The sequence below is a fragment of the Kwoniella europaea genome, chromosome 3, assembly GCF_036810445.1.
Source record: "Kwoniella europaea PYCC6329 chromosome 3, complete sequence".
NCBI classification, from domain to species: domain Eukaryota; kingdom Fungi; phylum Basidiomycota; class Tremellomycetes; order Tremellales; family Cryptococcaceae; genus Kwoniella; species Kwoniella europaea.
Genome location: NC_089489.1, coordinates 339,721 through 357,258, shown reverse-complemented (window position 1 = coordinate 357,258; position 17,538 = coordinate 339,721). Strand labels below are relative to the sequence as shown.

At 43.5% G+C, this 17,538-nt stretch overlaps 6 protein-coding genes across 6 annotated transcripts; 5 read left to right on the top strand and 1 right to left on the bottom strand.

Annotated features, from left to right (window-relative positions):
- Positions 1–1,408: 1,408 nt before the first annotated feature.
- Positions 1,409–2,650, top strand: V865_007987 (uncharacterized protein; the record flags this gene model as incomplete). Its single annotated transcript, XM_066231729.1, has 4 exons — positions 1,409–1,413; positions 1,483–1,883; positions 1,960–2,355; positions 2,442–2,650. 4 exons carry the CDS (start codon positions 1,409–1,411, stop codon positions 2,648–2,650), a joined length of 1,011 nt encoding a protein of 336 aa, XP_066087826.1.
- Positions 2,651–3,553: 903 nt separating this feature from the next.
- V865_007986 (uncharacterized protein) lies at positions 3,554–6,078 on the top strand (the record flags this gene model as incomplete). Its single annotated transcript, XM_066231728.1, has 9 exons — positions 3,554–3,744; positions 3,846–4,152; positions 4,273–4,563; positions 4,633–4,777; positions 4,859–4,964; positions 5,041–5,218; positions 5,289–5,390; positions 5,453–5,838; positions 5,949–6,078. 9 exons carry the CDS (start codon positions 3,554–3,556, stop codon positions 6,076–6,078), a joined length of 1,836 nt encoding a protein of 611 aa, XP_066087825.1.
- Positions 6,079–6,586: 508 nt separating this feature from the next.
- On the bottom strand, positions 6,587–8,200 carry V865_007985 (uncharacterized protein; the record flags this gene model as incomplete). Its single annotated transcript, XM_066231727.1, has 6 exons — positions 6,587–6,922; positions 7,001–7,198; positions 7,418–7,656; positions 7,720–7,832; positions 7,908–7,984; positions 8,045–8,200. The coding sequence occupies 6 exons, from the start codon at positions 8,198–8,200 to the stop codon at positions 6,587–6,589; spliced, it is 1,119 nt and encodes a 372-aa protein (XP_066087824.1).
- A 1,276-nt stretch (positions 8,201–9,476) lies between these two features.
- On the top strand, positions 9,477–10,641 carry V865_007984 (uncharacterized protein; the record flags this gene model as incomplete). Its single annotated transcript, XM_066231726.1, has 3 exons — positions 9,477–10,001; positions 10,082–10,285; positions 10,354–10,641. The coding sequence occupies 3 exons, from the start codon at positions 9,477–9,479 to the stop codon at positions 10,639–10,641; spliced, it is 1,017 nt and encodes a 338-aa protein (XP_066087823.1).
- A 419-nt stretch (positions 10,642–11,060) lies between these two features.
- On the top strand, positions 11,061–14,752 carry V865_007983 (uncharacterized protein; the record flags this gene model as incomplete). Its single annotated transcript, XM_066231725.1, has 15 exons — positions 11,061–11,216; positions 11,324–11,763; positions 11,834–11,900; positions 12,008–12,272; positions 12,368–12,441; positions 12,505–12,600; positions 12,668–12,767; positions 12,826–13,209; positions 13,288–13,529; positions 13,605–13,775; positions 13,851–14,000; positions 14,059–14,130; positions 14,188–14,260; positions 14,312–14,494; positions 14,556–14,752. The coding sequence occupies 15 exons, from the start codon at positions 11,061–11,063 to the stop codon at positions 14,750–14,752; spliced, it is 2,670 nt and encodes an 889-aa protein (XP_066087822.1).
- A 542-nt stretch (positions 14,753–15,294) lies between these two features.
- Positions 15,295–17,534, top strand: V865_007982 (uncharacterized protein; the record flags this gene model as incomplete). The annotated part of the gene is made up of 6 exons (XM_066231724.1): positions 15,295–15,935; positions 16,019–16,323; positions 16,452–16,633; positions 16,709–16,888; positions 17,023–17,368; positions 17,485–17,534. 6 exons carry the CDS (start codon positions 15,295–15,297, stop codon positions 17,532–17,534), a joined length of 1,704 nt encoding a protein of 567 aa, XP_066087821.1.
- Between the last annotated feature and the right edge of the window lie 4 nt (positions 17,535–17,538).

The window sequence follows — 17,538 nt, the reverse complement described above, 5'->3', positions numbered from 1 at the left end:
AATGTCAATTGGTCGACAGAGCTTGCCTATATCCAGCTGTTTTCCCGAGATGTCCGCTTTTTTCTTCAACTCGTGAAATATCTGGAAAGAGCAAGTCACATCGTTTGCTGCGTCTAGTGAGGAAGTCAATGTAATCAATTCCCTCCATTGGCGAGGTACGAAAACATACAGTTTTGTTCTTTCTCGCTCAATTGATCACACCAAGCTCCCCTATGACTATTGCCATTCTTGCACAGCTTCTTGCCCAAGTACCTCTCACAAAATCCTGCAAGACTGTAGTAGCCCGGCTTCAATTTAATGGGACAATCGATTTCGTGTGCTAGATGCTGTAATTCCAGTATAGAGACCGGCTGTTTAATGACACGATCGTTTTCTGGCCACATGAGCATCAGCGCAGGGTATGAGGCTTTTATGGCGAATGAGCTTACGAAAGAACTGATCTCCGTAGGCTCGAACAAGATTTGCACAGTCGTTGTGAATCCCTACACCTACCTTGGTAATCTTGGGATCACATAGTAATTGAAGAGTTCTACCCAGTAATCGTGACTCTGAGTGGTTAGTCAATGTGAGTGGTTGAACAATCTCTTTTGCCACCGACTTACCCAATCCATTCTTCAATTGGATCAATAGAACCGAGTGTTCGTCACACAGTTGCAACAGGGCAGGCCTTTTCCTTGGGTGGTGTGTCTCTGATATCTCCTCAATGTACTCCACGTCTAAACCAATCACATTTCCCTTCAACAGCTTCATTGCGCCCTTTGCGCTTCGACGAGAAGTCAGAATTCTCGAACGTGGCTGAGTGTCCAAGTCTTTGTACCTGTATACAGGCCGTGCTTCGGGCTGGGGCATCTCAGAAGCGCTTGGAAGATCGATGAGTGGTAGTGGAGAGTAACGATAATCCTGCTTGTCTTGACAAAATGTAGAGGTGAAGCGAGTCCAAGAACGCCTGTACCGTGGCCAGTATCTCCAGAGTGACCTGGCGAGAGGCATTTTCTGGAACGATGCGAATTTGGTTGAGAGCCGCAAGAACGACAGAATTCTTTGGAAGAGTTGGCACGACGCTGCATATCGAGAAATCCCAAACATGATATCACAGAAGTGCAATCGCACGGATGGTACGTGAAGCTATCACAAACGTCGTCATGCATTTCGAGTCATCATCCATACAGACACCGACTCGATGAGCCTAGACTCGGATGGACGTGACCTAAGTTGAGTTCATCGATGTGACTCGAAGTACGATTGGTTGTCGTTATCTATTATCTTATCTCCCCGAGACACCTTCCAGACCGACTTGCGCGGTGTTTCAAAGGTACATACTGCATTATTGGATCTTACGTTTATCCCATGACGCTGAGGATGAGAGAGCTCAATCATATATTTATTGCTCCAGTATCTGGATTCTCATATGCGGTATGACCTCTTCCCTTGACAGTTGCCCACAGTCCTCGACTTTTGATTGCCTCCTCATGACCATGTCAGAACGATTCCAAAATCACCCAAATACGATGAAGAAGCTGAAACCCTTCTCGTCCCACGACTCCGTCTCCTGGGCCTATCAAATGACCTGGATCAGGACGATGATGAACCAGAAGGCGATGCCGATCTTCTACGCATAGGTCAACCCAGCTCCCTTCGACATCGTTTCACCACATGGGAATTCAGCTACAAAACATACCCTCAATCCGGCAGTCCCGTCGAGCTGGTCTATGTCGAATCGAAATCCGAGGCAGACTCACAGCTCTCAAGACTTGCTGGCCCTATTATAGGCTTGGACATGGAGTACGTTGGTACATTCATGCAACATCAACGCCCAGTCCTACTTCAATTCTGCGACGAGAGATTGATAGTATTGGTGCACCTTCGGGATATCGACCAAGACGGTATGTTGTGCATTTTATACCTCACGCACATAGACTGTACGAGTGCGGGGCTGATTACAGAAGAACTGAACTGTAGATACACCTATCCCATCTAAGGCAGTAGAAATACTTTGTAATACCAAGATATACAAGACTGGAGCCAATATCCGCGAAGATTTGATATTACTATTGAGAAGTTATCCACAACAGTTCCATCACGATACATCCAAATCACGCTTAAGCGGTATCGCATTGTCGGAGGATATCGACCACAATCATGCAAATGGATCGAAAAGTGTTGATATACAAGGTATACCCCATCATATACTCGAATTATCATTTCTTGCTCGAGCGGTAAATCCTTCACGTTGGGAAAACCACGGTGGACCTCAAATTGGTTTGGCGACTTTATGTGAGAAGTACTTGAGTCTTGAATTATGTAAATGGCATGAGGGTAATTGGAGTGGAATTCTGACAGAGAGGCAAAAAGATTGTACGTTCATCTCATACCTTTCACTCTGTCTTACCCGTTCAATGGTCAGGCTCCACACTGATAGTAGTTCAAAATGTTTCTTGTAGACGCTGCCAACGATTCTTATGCTTCACTGCAGATATGCCTCAAGCTCCAACATCTAATTGAAGCAAAGGGGATCTACCTAGATTTGGCAGAATCATGTACCGAGCTTAGGAATCGAGATATACCTTCTACAGTACCAGTACAACGATCCACCAATAATCACACCATCGATGATCTCACATCTTCCTCCCCTGTGCAAGGTCAGATTTGATCGTTCTGACCGAGTCTTACCATTTTGCATGGTCAAATGGATTGTAAGAGGGCTTGAAGGGAGACAGTTCAAGAGGATCTGTTCTGACCTTGCACAGTGGAGGAAGATGTAAGGGTATCGATGGTGTGGTTGTCATGTTTGGTGTAATTAGGATTGTGATTTGCTGTATCAGAAGAAGGGAGAGCGACGATGGAAAAAAGAAAAGAAAAGACAACAACAATACGTATACTGTGCTCTCCACCAGGATAAAATCCTCGCATGCTCTGATGTATGCTCGAAATAATGTAGACTGGAAGAAGAACCTATGACATGCCCATGCTGCGTTCTCCATACATTTCTGATTGAGGATGGAAAAATTGTAAGACTTGGTGAAATCGATTACAACAAGTTCTAATGAAATTTACATCTCGCGAAGATTTCGAGCACCCTGAGCGGACAATAAGCATAATGCCAAAATATGAAACTCACGGTACCTGAGTTCGATCAGTTCTTGGTCGGGAGCGATCAACTTATTTTTAGTATGCTTCTGACCCTCTCACAACAATAGACACCTCTTGTGGAAGAGTACTGCGCAGAGCATACTTCTTCGAACCCAAGGGGGAGCACAAGACGCGGGATAGAGGGAGGAGCAGCGGTGGTCGTAGAACACGAACAATGGATGGTTTGATCAGCAGTGACCTTGCACTTAGGGCGTTGGTTTGTGTAGTTGATGGATATGGTATGATATGATAAGTGGGGGAACAAGCACAATCATCAGATCTAAAGTACAGAAGGAAGCGTGAGTGTAGTCATTCGAAAGTTGACCTATATACGTGTTCTATCTTTGTCACCTGTCTTTTATCCCTCTTCCCTCTCTTCTCCGTGTCTCACTTGATTATGCTTTGGCTTTTACCGTCAAGCAAAATGCAAGTGCTTGATCTCCTTGGCAGTCCAAGACTACCAACGATACTTGAAACACTCTCGCTATGTCTTCTTTTACTCCTGATTTACCTCCTTGATACGTTCCTCGTAAAGCCTTTGACATCACCTTTACGGCACTTGGCTGGTCCACCTGGGGGATATGGTATCAATGGACATAGTGTTCAGATCATGGAGTGGGTTGTCTCCTTTTCTACACCGGTATATACTTCAACACACTGTATAGGGGGCGAAAAAAGGTAGAGTTACTCGCTGATACGGATTCATCTGTATGTAGTCTTCATGGGTCCACCGTCCACGATTGGATATCCACCTACGGCTCAACATTCCTCGTGAGAGGTCCCTTCGGCGTCCATCATAGGATATTCACCTTGGATCCAAGAGCGCTATCTCACGTACTCAACAATACTCAAATTTACTTCAAATCGCCCCTGCTAAGGAACCTAGTCAGGAGGTATATGAAAGAAGGATTGATAGTTGCTGAAGGTGAACGACACAAGTTACAGCGGAAAGTTGCTCAGAGGTTGTTCAGTAGAAATGGATTGAAGGGGATGAGTGAGATAGTGGAGGAGAAAGCGACTCAGGTAGGTGATTCCCTGACTTGGTTTTTCTTGATCAATCTCTGTTTCTGCGATTATCGTTAATAGCGATCGCATTTCAATCCTACCCTCTGAGAGTAATGGTACTGATAATAGTCCATGTAGCTACGAGATATAATCCACGAACTTTTATCTAACCCCAAATCTACCACACCTTACTCCCCTCACCGTAATGATCTACCACCCGGATCCAGAGAGATAGATATCTACGCATCCGCATCGAGATGTACATTCGATATCATCGGTCAAGTAGGTATCGATCATGCCTTCGACTCAACAGGTAATTGGGAAGGTGAAGGAGGAGAACTGTTCGACAAGTACGAGAGGATGCAATACCCTGCAAATGGGTTGAAATTCATCATAGGATTAATTTGGCCTTGGTTTGAGAAGGTTTTAGTGAGTCATTTAACTTTACGTACGGTTTTACAATATACTGACTTTGGTATACTGGAAATTGGTTTTTAGCCTAGTGAAAATGCAAAATTGGTAGCGAAAGCGATGGATCCTTTAGAGGATCTTTCTAAGAATATCATGAATGAGAGGCAAAGAGAGACCGACGAGGGTAAAAGGGAGCTGCCAAGTGATAATAGAGATCTTCTGACATTGATGTGTGAGTGATTCTCTTTGATATATCCTCCCAGAAAGGAGCTGAAATTTACCTATGGTATTTGATACCTTTGATGTTGGACAGTACGATCCAATATGGCCAAAGGACTGAAACCCGACCAGAAGTTGAGAGATCACGAAATCACAGGTCAATTATCTACATTCATGTTTGCGGGATCGGACACCACAGCGTGAGTTCCCTTGGGCGCAACTTTCTCACCCAGTGATTTCAGAGATATGATACTGATTATGTGAATGATCCGATAGAGGAACGATCGCCATGGGATTATATCAACTTGCCAAGCATCCCTGTGTCCAAGAAACTCTACGTACTGAAATATCAGGCTATGGAGATAATTTACCTTATGAGCAGATTGACGAATTACCATACTTGGATGCGGTGGTGAAAGAGGTATTGAGGATTAACCCTTCTTTACCCGGTACAGTGAGTTGGACTCCCTTTTTGAACATGAACTTCGCATGAAGAGCTAAAATTGTTATTCTCGGTGGTGCAGGTTAGGCAAGCTCAGCAGGACGATGTCATCCCTTTATCTCAACCAATCAAGTTGACCAATGGGAAAATTGTCAATGAGCTGAAAATTAGAAAAGGTCAATTGGTCAGTATCATTCAAGATCACAACAAACCTAACCTTTTTGGCTGAGCTCTTTTTGATGATAGGTTCATATCCCTATCGAGCACTTGCACACCTCCAAGGGAATATGGGGTTCCAACGCGGATATATTCGATCCATCTAGATTTCTAGGAAGTGAAAACCTGGAACCTTCCAAGACTCCTTTAACGGCATCCTTCCCATCAACTTCTACTTCATGGCCAACAGGTACAACAGGCAATCAATCTGGTTCAGTACCGCGCAAAACATCTATACCATCTAACGTACCTTCTGGACCTGGCGTCTGGCCAAATTTCATGACTTTCATTGATGGACCGAGAAGATGTATAGGGTATAAACTCGCTTTGATGGAAATTAAAATAATGTTCTTCAGGTTGATTAAAGATTTTCAGGTTTCATTGAAAGAGGATCAAAGAGTTTGGAGATGGAACATGTAAGTTTGAGTGTTTCATCATTTCATTGTTATCATCATGAACATACGAAAGATAAATAAAGAGAAGAATGTTTGTTGGTTGCTGACTATGTATACGAATTTGTTTTCAGGATGAGCACAAGACCTTATGTAGAAGGTACTTTGTATGCTAAAGGATCGAGTCTACCCATTATCATCAAACATCTTAAAACTGAGGATGAAACGAAGAGCGAGATATCGAATTCGAAAGAAGTGGAATGATCAGGTTATCTGTTGATGAATAGAAGGAAGACCTTTGTCTAGTAACATCTACACCTATTCGGAATACCTCTCAAACAATGTATATCGCTTTTTACACGTTCACTGGCAATGCTGCAAAAGGTTTGTTTGTACATTTTGAATCATGACTGCATAATATGAGATATATACAAATGATGATTTGATTGAAAACCCCAATGATATCTACTTCTACCTTACTCTTACCCTTTCTCGTATCTTACTCTGCTCAGCTAAGTCCTTCTCACCTTCAATGAAGACATATGATTAACTGGTTTCTTGTTTTCCTACATGAATACTTCTTTTCGACGATGTTTACAAATGATGAGGATGATGATGATAGGTTGTGATTGGTTTGGAGTGGAGAGGTTTAAGTGAATACGATTTAAGGGTAAACAGGGGTTTGTATTGATTTATGCGGTGGTTTCGTTACTAAGCAACAAATATACTTGAGCTTAACATGATCTTTGTTGATGAAACAATACGCAAGCACTCACGCATCACCATTACCGTTAGCTTCAGCTTGAGCTTCTTCAAGCTCAATAGGCTTCATCTCTTTAGCAATCTTAGCGGTGATCTTCCTATCTTCGATCAGGGTTCCATCAACCTTCTCAACAGCTTGTGCTTGTTCAGCATCATTCTCAATTTCCACAAAACCGAATCCTTTTGAAGCTCTGAATGGTCTGAAAGTTCGAGCAGCTCCTGGTCGAGGTCTTCGGATCCCCTTGACAACTTTGGCGGATTTCACTTTGATGGAGAGATTAGTGAAGATGGTAGCGAGGGCTTCGTCATCGACCGAGAATGGAAGGTTGGCAACGAAGATGGTGTTCTGTAGAAATCAAAAAAAGAATAGGAAAACATCAGCTAAATGACGAGAAGAGAATCAATTAGATGAAAATTGATTTACCTTTGAATCATCACCAGTGAGCTCAAGTCGAGGTTGTCTCTCCTTCTTGGGTTTAGGAGCAGCCTTCTTCTTCTCCTTGGTCTCTCCATCTGCACCGTTCACATCGATTCTACCCTTTGAAGCTGGTTTGGCATCCCCAGAAGCCTCAGCTTCACCTTCTCCTTCATCACCTTCTCCAGGAAGACGTCGTCGGGACTTCTACAAGGAAAGAGCGTCAGCTATACTCCTAACGATGAATATTTCCGATGAAGGGATAAAAATAAATAAGAATGGAAAGCGCAGGTGGATGGAAAAGCCTCTCAGAGAGGTCATTAAGAGCGGACAACGAGATCGAAAAAGTGGAGAAAACCGAGATGAATACAGGTATACCACCCTCTTCGATTAAAAGTCCTTCGTTGAGTGAAAATCCCAACTCACCTTAGCCTTGCTCTTATTATTCTTCTTCTTCTTAGGTTTCTCCTCACCCTCCTCAGCGGATTTACCATTAGCTTCGGGGGCGGCGCCAGCGGCAGTAGCTGATTCGGCGGCTTTCTCAGCTTTCTTGGCGTTATTGGCCTCTATTCTCTGTTTCCTCTTCTCGTCTTTGGCCTTTCTGATCTCGAGCACTTTCTCAGCTGGTCGAGCAAGCTCAATTCGGGGTTGTCTGCTACCGAAATCTATACCCATCATCATTCACAGTTAGTGATTTACACCATGTAGAAGGTGGGGGGTGGACTTGCCTTTATCTTTGAGTTGCTCGACAGCCTTGGTAGCGTCTGCTTCGTTGGTGTAGGTGACAAAGGCATATCCAGCAGGTCTTTTACCGAATTTCAATGGGAGATCGATAGTTTTGCTACCACCATGGAAATTTCCCGTCAGTTGGGCTGTCATGCTCCCTGTAGCGGTGGAGAAGAGACGATTAACTCACATCTCACCACCTGCAGGAGCGACGAATTCTTGAACTTGTTCCTTGGTAGTTGTGTAATCGATATTACCAATGTAGATCTATACCATATTATACACGTTAACGCACAGATCGCGAGAGGGGAGCCAACGACTACTTACTCTATGACCATCATCTTCTTTTGGGATATCAGCAATCTTCTTAGCGTCCTCTTCGGCAGAGTCAGCAGTGATAGCACCGGTAGATACGAAGTCTGCAGCAGCATTGACGACGTTCTCGGTAGCTTGCTTGATTGGGTTAAGGACAGCTTCAACCATTTTGATCTGTTGACGATGAATGAAGTTCAAGGAAAGAGAGGTGGTAGAGATGTAAGACGTTCTTTGACGATTTGAGGAGGTGACTAAAGGCAAAGTGTTGTGTTTGGCTCTGGTGTAATCGAAAGAGACTGGGAGAAGAAGAAGAAAGAGGGAGAAAGAGACAGATGGAAAGTACAGATGGGGGTGTATCGTGTATCGTGTATCGTGTGCGAGGGAGGTGGCGGTAACGAGGAGTGATGACATGATACTTAGTGACTGAATATGTGGAGTGCATTCACTTGCGGAGACCCCACATCTCGGTGTTATACCTTCCATCATCCCAACTGCCGCTCTGTGGCATACTCGATCAGAGTACCTGTTATAGTCAACGCGAGACCTTCCGAGCCCGCTCTTTGTTTTGACTTTTGGTCTCTGGGACAGATTCACAAAACACCTCCAAGATCCGGTCATGACGGAGCCATGATCTGTTTGGTCTAAGTCGAGAAAGGTTGGTTATCACTATTTTCCCAAAGTCAATACGAATCTCGACCGAGAAGAACTAGAAGTGGAAATTCAGTGAATACCAATAACAATATATCGCTAAGGTTACACACCCTGTCTTTCTCTTTGCAACTTTGCAGCTCCTCCCATTTGTTCCTAAGATACGAAAGGTACGACGAGATACTCAACGTTTAAATGTGCACGCGCTCATCAATCCGCGAACATGCTACAAAGAGCGACGGCCGTGAACAGAGAATGTTTTGGATTGAGTAGTGAATTCGGATGACATCGCGTCGGTTGTGGCACCCCACGGTATCTTCCGATTATAGGTGCTTGGCGATTCATACCTTGTAATTTTCCATTTCACCCTGTCGGTTTCCTCCTCCTCCTACTGTGTCCGCACGATTATGACTGCTGTAAGTAAGTTACCGTTTCTGATGATACTGTATCTCCTTTGCAACTTGATTCGTCGTGCGAATCAATCAGATCTGAATTCAAATCGTCACCTGAAGCAAGTTAACTTACGATCAAAAGATGTGATGCGATTGATTCCTCATTGCGATAGAATCCGATAAACCAGACTTCTTTTTATACTATGATGAGATTTTATATATAGATAGGATACTGATATTCCGAATTCAGCTCTTCCTCTCCTCTTCTTATGTTACTCACACGATAAACTAACATTGACACACAATACCACCAACACAAGATCTACAGTCCATTTATTTGACTATACTGACTCAACATCTTTCGACATCTTCTCTCGATAATCTATCGTACTGGATAAATCACAATGTCGGGTCTACAGCTAAACACCGCTATGCCTATCAAATCACCTTCTACGATCAAAACGACCTTACCATCGTTTGATGATCTCCTCAAATCGTTGGAGGTCCCTTCGACGACTACTTCCCATCACATACAGAATCCACACCACATCCATCCTCACCATGTACATCACCAACATATGGTACATTCCCCTTATCCTCACCGCCACCATCAGCACCATCATCATTACCGACCACCTTCCACACCACCCACACCAAGATTATCCTTATCCGGTTCCTCATCTTCCGATGAAGATCACATTCACTCTGCAACCTCATCAAGGTCGTCCTCCCGACTTGGCGGTAGAAAGAGACGATCTAATAGTCTTCCATCGATCTCACGAACTCAGATGAAATCTCCTTTCAGGGAATTGAGTATCTTACCTCATTCGATAGAACATCATACGAATCGAATACAGAAACTGAAAGAAGGTGATGGTGAATGGGCACCCTACTCTCTCAATGCAGTAGCTCCATCTTCTTTACCATATGTGAGTTGGTCTTCCATTATGAATGGTAGATAGTGATCTTTAGCTTATGAATCATCGCTGACATTTTTAGTCGGCTTTAGCACGCACGACCACATTACCTCCCACGATTTTCGACAGGATCGATTCCCCATGCTCCAGCTCTAGCTCCTGGTCACCTTCAGAAGAGGGAAGAAGAAATACAAAGAAGGAAATCTTGCTCACCCCTCCAACATCCCCACCACTCCTTACTATCCCACTCCCAGACACCTACACCTACACCTCCAAGAACAATAGCGATACCGTCCGTACCGCCTATGAGCATACATCGAAGATCGATGAGCGGAAGCATGAACATCTCACACTCACCACTCAGTACAAGCGAACCCATGACTCCATCTTCCATCTCGATTCCATACATGAACAACCACATGAACCGATCGCCAAACGTCAGTGCAACCCCAACGAAAGGTTATGGCACTTCATCGGTGAAAAAGGATGTCATTTACACTATACCCACCAACATGGATATCGACCTGAACATGGACATGGACATGTAGCTTCACAGCATTTACAGCAGAAAAAACAAGATTCGATTGTGGCTGAAGCTATATTGATGCATATGATGAGAGTTGGGGATAAGAGGGCTTGGAGTATGATGTGAGGTGGTGTCTTTACTTATAGACCAGCGAAATCGAAATTATATATATCTGAAATCGAACTTGTAATTGTATCTTATGTTTAGTAGCCTCGTTAGCTAGATAGATGTTTGTATGTTGAGATCATGTATCACTCATTCTATGTCATATCATGCTCTGTTATTATCGCGAGGCAGATAGCAAAATGCTGAGGCTGAGAACATTAGATTTTCGGTGACCGGGATGGAAAGTCAAACGCGTCGACACGGGTTGAAAAGTTGAAAGATCATCATTCAATATCAACTTCTTGCAATCATCCATCATACATCGTTCACCCATCTTGTCAGCAACTACGACCACAGCTTGAAATCATGATGATATAGCAGTACGCGGTATTCATGATTGCAGCTCGAGTCTACGCACTGACGGATCAACAGTATGCAACATGGCTGAACCTACTTCCGGTTCCACATCGACATCGACATTACCTCAACTTCCAACTCCCACTTCCTTCCCCTTTCCATATCCTAAACCATACGATATCCAATTACAATTGATGCAAGTGGTTTTCAGAGCTATAGAAGATGGTAAGATAGGTATAGTGAGTATATCTCCCTCTATCTCTAACAAACTATCTATGTCCAATCAGATTTGGTCATATGGTGATTTGTTGCCTGTTGATGGTCGATTGACAAACTTTTGAGATAGGTGGAATCACCTACCGGTACGGGTAAATCCCTCTCCCTCCTTACCTCAACTCTAACATGGCTAGAACAACATCAACAGCGTCTCTCTACCGCTTTTACCGATGGTTTACGGGAGAAATTGAGATTGGACGATCCCTCGGATCCCGAATGGGTGATCGAACATTCGCTTAAAGCGAAACTTGCTGAGTTGAGGGGCGTCGAGGAAAAGAGGGACGAGAGGCTGAAGAAAGCTAGGGAGAGAGAAAGGAAAATTAGAAAGAGTATGGGTTTGGGGATGAATAAGGGTATGGGTGTAGTGGTCAAGAAGTCGAAAGTTGATGGTGGTGTTGACAGGAACAATGGAGTGAGGAAGGAGGAAGAGGAGTTTGTGCCTGATGATTCCGAAAAGAGAGATATGGAGGGTCCCTATATCAGTAAAGAAGTTAGGGAGCTGATGGATAAGTGAGCTGCACACTTCATTTGTCTCTGATGTGAGAAATACACGCGAGGCTCATGCATATTTGGGAGATAGGTACGAAGCTTCGAGACCTAAGGTTAATGTAGAAGGAGAAGAAGAGGAGGAAGAGGATTTACCTAAGGTGGGTAGGATAAACCCTTCCTCTTCTTCTCATTCGACTATAATAAGCAATTTGATTCCATGTATCACTCAATATGACTATACTAACGACCCAGTTCATACATACAGATCTACTACACTTCCAGAACCCATACTCAACTGCGTCAACTGACCTCGGAATTACTGAAAACATCTTTCCCTGTATCGGATTTTGAATCTAAATCAACTAAGGATGACTCAAACTCGAGCGCCAAGAAACCCAAAGGAGTCAGTCTTGTACCTCTTGGAAGTAGGAAACAGCTATGTATCAACGATAAGGTCCGATCATTAGCGAAGAATAGTGGAGGAGGGGATGAGAGGTTGAATGAAGCTTGTTTGGATATGCAGAAATCAGGTATGCCATCCTTTCACCTTAGTCGATTCAATATCGACTTTTCCCTCGTGGCTGTGACAATATGGTATAGCTGATCCATGATGTGACATGAGTAGGTAAAACAAGATGCGAATTCCTTCCTACCAAAGCAGAGGAAGGTATAATGTTAGATGCACGAGATTCAGTATTGGTATGTCAGCTATGTATGGGCCATTCAGCGTTGTTCGAAGAGCTGATACGATGGTATGATCAGGCCTCGGTGAAAGACATTGAAGATATAGTAGCTATAGGACGTAAATCTTGTGTCTGTCCGTATTACGCTACGAGACGAGCAGTCAAGCAGAGTCAGGTAGGTCTCGGGCATCAGCTCAAATCGAAGGCGAGATAGTCCAGATAAGCTGACATGGTGTGAACAGATTGTGACACTCCCTTATAATCTCCTACTGCAGAAGAATGCAAGAGAAGCGTTAGATATCAATCTGAAAGATCAGGTGGTAGTGATCGACGAAGCGCATAGTGAGTTCATTTCCTCACTTCATTACGTCGAAAGGTCAAAGCTGATGTCAAGAATTAGATCTTATAGATACGTTACTGTCCATCTATTCAACCACGTTAACTTCCAAGACTATATCCAATGCGATAAACCAATTACAACAATACTACGCAAGATTCAAAAACAGGTTGAAATCTGTACATTCCCTAAAGATACGACAGGTATTGAGCCTGCTGCAAGGTTTGACTAAAGTCTGTCAAGATTTCGTCACTGCTCATACCGGGAAAGGGAAGATAAAGAATGAGGTTTTGAATATCAACGAATTGATGGAAAGGATAGGTAAAGGGAATGATCAGTTGAATCCATTGGATTTGGTGGGGTATTTGAAGGAAAGTAAATTGGCGAGAAAGATTAGTGGGTTCTCGGAGTTTACTCTGGAACAGAAAGAGAAAGAGAAGCAAATGGGTGAGCCATCCTCTTCCGTCTTCATACGATAAGATGAGTCGATATAGCTGACAACGTGGGCTGGTCTCTCGTGCGTAGAGAACAAATCCTCGAGGACGTCGACTCATCGGCATGCTTCCATCGCTTCATTCCATATAGTCGAATCCTTCCTGTTGTCACTTGTTGATTCGAAAGATGACGGAAGAGTCATACTTTCTTCAGAAGATGGCAATTCGAACGTAGTGACAATCAAATATGTCTTGTTAAACCCCGCAGAAAGGTTCAAAGAGATTGTAGAAGAAGCTAGATCGGTCATTTTAGCAGGAGGCACTATGGAACCTGTACGCGGAGCTTATCGACTATATAGTGCTAGAATGACATTGATAGAAGCTCATGCTTTGTTGTTTTTCACTCAGATATCGGATTTCCTCCAACAACTATTCCCTTCAATACCTAAAGATCGATTTTCGGCCTTATCTTGTTCGCATGTGATACCCAAAGAGAACCTCCTCACGCAGGTGGTATGTGTAGGCCCGAGGAAGACGGAATTTGAATTTAAGTATTCTAATAGAGAAAATGATACTATTGTAAGAATCACAAGTTTACATATCCATCGAGGGATATTGCGGGTCGTGATGGCTGATAGCTGAGAGTTTGAGTAGATGACAGAACTTGGATCTGTCATTCAATCGATAATTGGATTAGTCCCAGATGGAGTGGTTGTTTTCTTACCTTCCTATTCGTTTTTGGATAAAGTAAAGACGACTTGGACGAGTTCGGGCTTCATTGGAAGATTAGGAGATAAGAAGACTGTATGTGAATAGCGTGAGAAATGGTATCTCATCTGATCACTCATGATTCGTGGAATAGCTCTTCTTCGAACCTCAGACCAGCGGTGATGTGGAGAGTACATTGAGGGATTATGCTCTGGCTATTTCCTCTGTGAGAGTATATCAGCTAGAATAATATCTTGCATAGTAGCTGATTAAGCGATGGTAGGGAGACGCAGTTCAGAAAGGCAAGAGAACTGGAGCGTTGCTATTCGCAGTAGTAGGAGGTAAATTGTCAGAAGGTCAGTTTCCAACGCGACCAGAGAAGCCACTGCTAACTGAAGGGAATTTAGGTATCAACTTTTCTGATTCCCTTGGACGTTGTGTGATCATGGTCGGATTACCATTTGCGAATGTCGGTTCTGTGGAATTGCAAGAGCGTATGAGGTACATTGAGGGTCTACCTGGGAATAGTAAAGAGTCGAGTAGGGAGATGTATGAGAATCTGTGTATGAGAGCGGTCAATCAGTCTATTGGTGAGCAAAGGTCATTCACATCTGTCTCACCGCACAAGAAACTAATCAGGGTCATGATCAGGTCGAGCTATTAGACACGCGAATGATTATGCCACGATCTTACTTATCGATAAACGATATGGAACACCCCGCATCAAGAATAAATTACCCAAATGGATAGGTCAGGATGTGAAGATCCAAAATGATTTCCCCAGTGTAGCGAAGAATGTGGCTTTGTTCTTCAGAGAGAAGAGGGAGAAAGAAAGGGGTTTAAAGTGAAGTTGTCGCGAACTTTGAAAGGCTTGACATGAACTTTGAAGAAGAATGGAATGTTGTAACACATTTCGAATATTTGTATGTATGCATGATAGGCGACTGGGATTCCATTGTACTTTGCCCGTGAGTGGATTCTCGATCAGGTCCTTTGGCATCCCCACTAATGAAACGCACTGACCTTCTGACCATTTCCCTTTGTTGTCATGTACAGTATGGGGATCATAGCACGGGGACAGAGCGTGACGCATGGATCATCAACATCAACATCAAATGATAACAATGCATCCCACCCGATTCACTCCTCTTGACTCAACATTAAAACAACATCACCTTACTGATCATACTGATACCCACTGACAAGAGAAGAAGAGGAGACGATCAATTCAATCACTCATCTTGCTGATATCAAAATCAGAAGACCTTCTTTCCCTCATCTTGTCTTTCATCATAACCCTATCACTTCCTTTGTCAACATCCATAATTGATTATAACAACGATATTCTCGACTCAATAATCCATAATCGACAGTCAACCCCAATCCCACCATGGCCCCTTCCTTCCTCCGCAAGAGAGCTAGACCTCAATCGGTCTCACCTACAGACCCCACCAAGGTAGTCAGACCTTCTTTATCTCTACCCGATCTCACTACACCTTTATTAGACGTATCATCATGGGAAGAAGTTCCTCCTTTTAGATTTTCGACTAAACAATCTCAATCTCAAACCCAAAATAAGGATAAAGAAATGTCATTTAGAGGTAGAGGTAAGAAACCAAGTTTGGTTTCTGGAGATACTCAATTTCATAGACCTTTCACACCCAAATCGGTACATTCTCCTCAACCTCAACATGATATATATAGTATAGTGGATATCAATTTTGATCGAAATGGATATGGATATGGAGATACGGTTGATAAGAATGATTTTAGGAAGAGTAGAATTGGTTGGTCAAGTGATCATCCATTTTCACAACCTATAAATTTACCTCCAACATCTTGGAACAACCACAACACGAGCAACGGTCATGGACCAAACTCGAATTCAAATTTGTCCTCACCTTCCATTTCGCAAGATGGTCAGAGGGATAGTTTACATAGAGTAATTAGTAGAAGGAAAGGTAGAAAGAAGGGGACAGTAGGCAAATTGAATGTAGTGGTAGTAGGTGGACAAGGTGTAGGCAAGACCAGGTGAGTCACTCCTTCTTTCCACTTACTGTACATCCCCAATAACATGAGGAGTAACATTCGTACTGATGTAAGCTGGATTATAGCTTCACAAACCTACTTCTTTCATCACTTTCCACACCAGAACATCCTACTCCATTTATCCCTCTCAATCCCACCAAATCTCTAAACGCCTATACGGCCATATCGACCATCTCGGAAAGGCTGTTAGTGCGAATTATCGATACTCCAGGATTAGACCTCAAACTGAATGATGAGCTGTCCCACAAGTCCCGTGAAAGGGGTGTAGGTGGATTGATGAGATTGTTGGAGGATAGGTTCGAGGTCATGTGTCAGGAGGAAAAGAAGATCCGGAGGATGACAGGTGGGGAAGAAGGGCTGATACATCTTGGTAAGTCATGGTCAGACCCGACTAAGAGGCCACATCTCGCCAATGGGAGTTGTGGGCTACTCTGCTATGGTTTCTTCTGGTACGCTTCGACAGCTGATCGGTGATCTAACATCCCATCCTTCGAATAGTAATTTACCTGATCGACGCCCGAACCATCCTTCATCCGCAATCCCCTCGAGATGCAGACCCAGTAGACTGGTCTTGTCTAGGTTTGTTTGATGACGATCAACCTTCCTCTCATCCCACGTCAGTGCATGATGATGGGGTCTCGTCCACTCATCCAAAGGTATCAGAAGTTGAAGTCGAGATAGTGAGCTACCTCTAGATACATGGATGTGAACACATCTACTTGAGCTGACAATGGATTCTCTGACGTTTGTTGCAGATCCGCAAATTATCGAGAAGGGCTAATGTCTTACCTATCCTTATTCACTCTGATTGTCTGACTGTTTCGGAATTGAACTTGGTAAAAGACGCTATGAAAAGGGATCTGGGCAATAAGAAGAATGATATCCCAGGTAAAGGGTTTGGGATATTCAGTGAGCTCGATGAAGGTTCCAGGAAAGTAAGTTATTGTTATTCTTTTTCATATTTCCGTGTGCTCCGAAACCTTGCAGAGACGATACATGGGAGCGGGAAAGACGGACCGTTTCTTTTGCACATTTTCAGTGTATGGAGCTGATCTCCAGTACGACTTAGAGTTTCGATTTCTCTGAAACCGACAGACCTTCTCTGAACCAAGATCAACGACCACCCACACCCGAATCAATCGAGTCACCACCTGAGCACAACCCCTCTGGGTCTGAAGTGCCCTATTCTCTATTCCTGCCCGATCATACTACCACGACTTCCATTATCGAAGAAGACCCATCTAGGAAATATAAATGGGGAGAAGCGAAACTGTTTGATTCGGCTCATTCGGATTTTATACAGTTGAAAGAAAATATCTTGGGGGATAATTCGAAGATTCTTAGAAGCACTACTAGAGAGACGTTGTATGAGAATTACAGGACTGAGAGGTTGTTGGCTAAGACTGGGATGAGATGTGAGTATGATTTCCCTCTGGAATGAGGTTGACTATTTGCTCGGAAGGTCTTCATCTGTCTTACTGGTGTTGTAAGCTCGAGAATGTCAATTGCTGATCGTGCCTACGTGTTATAGTGCAATTGGAAGAGAAAGAGAGACTGTTAAAAGAGATCCACAAGGTCTGATCGA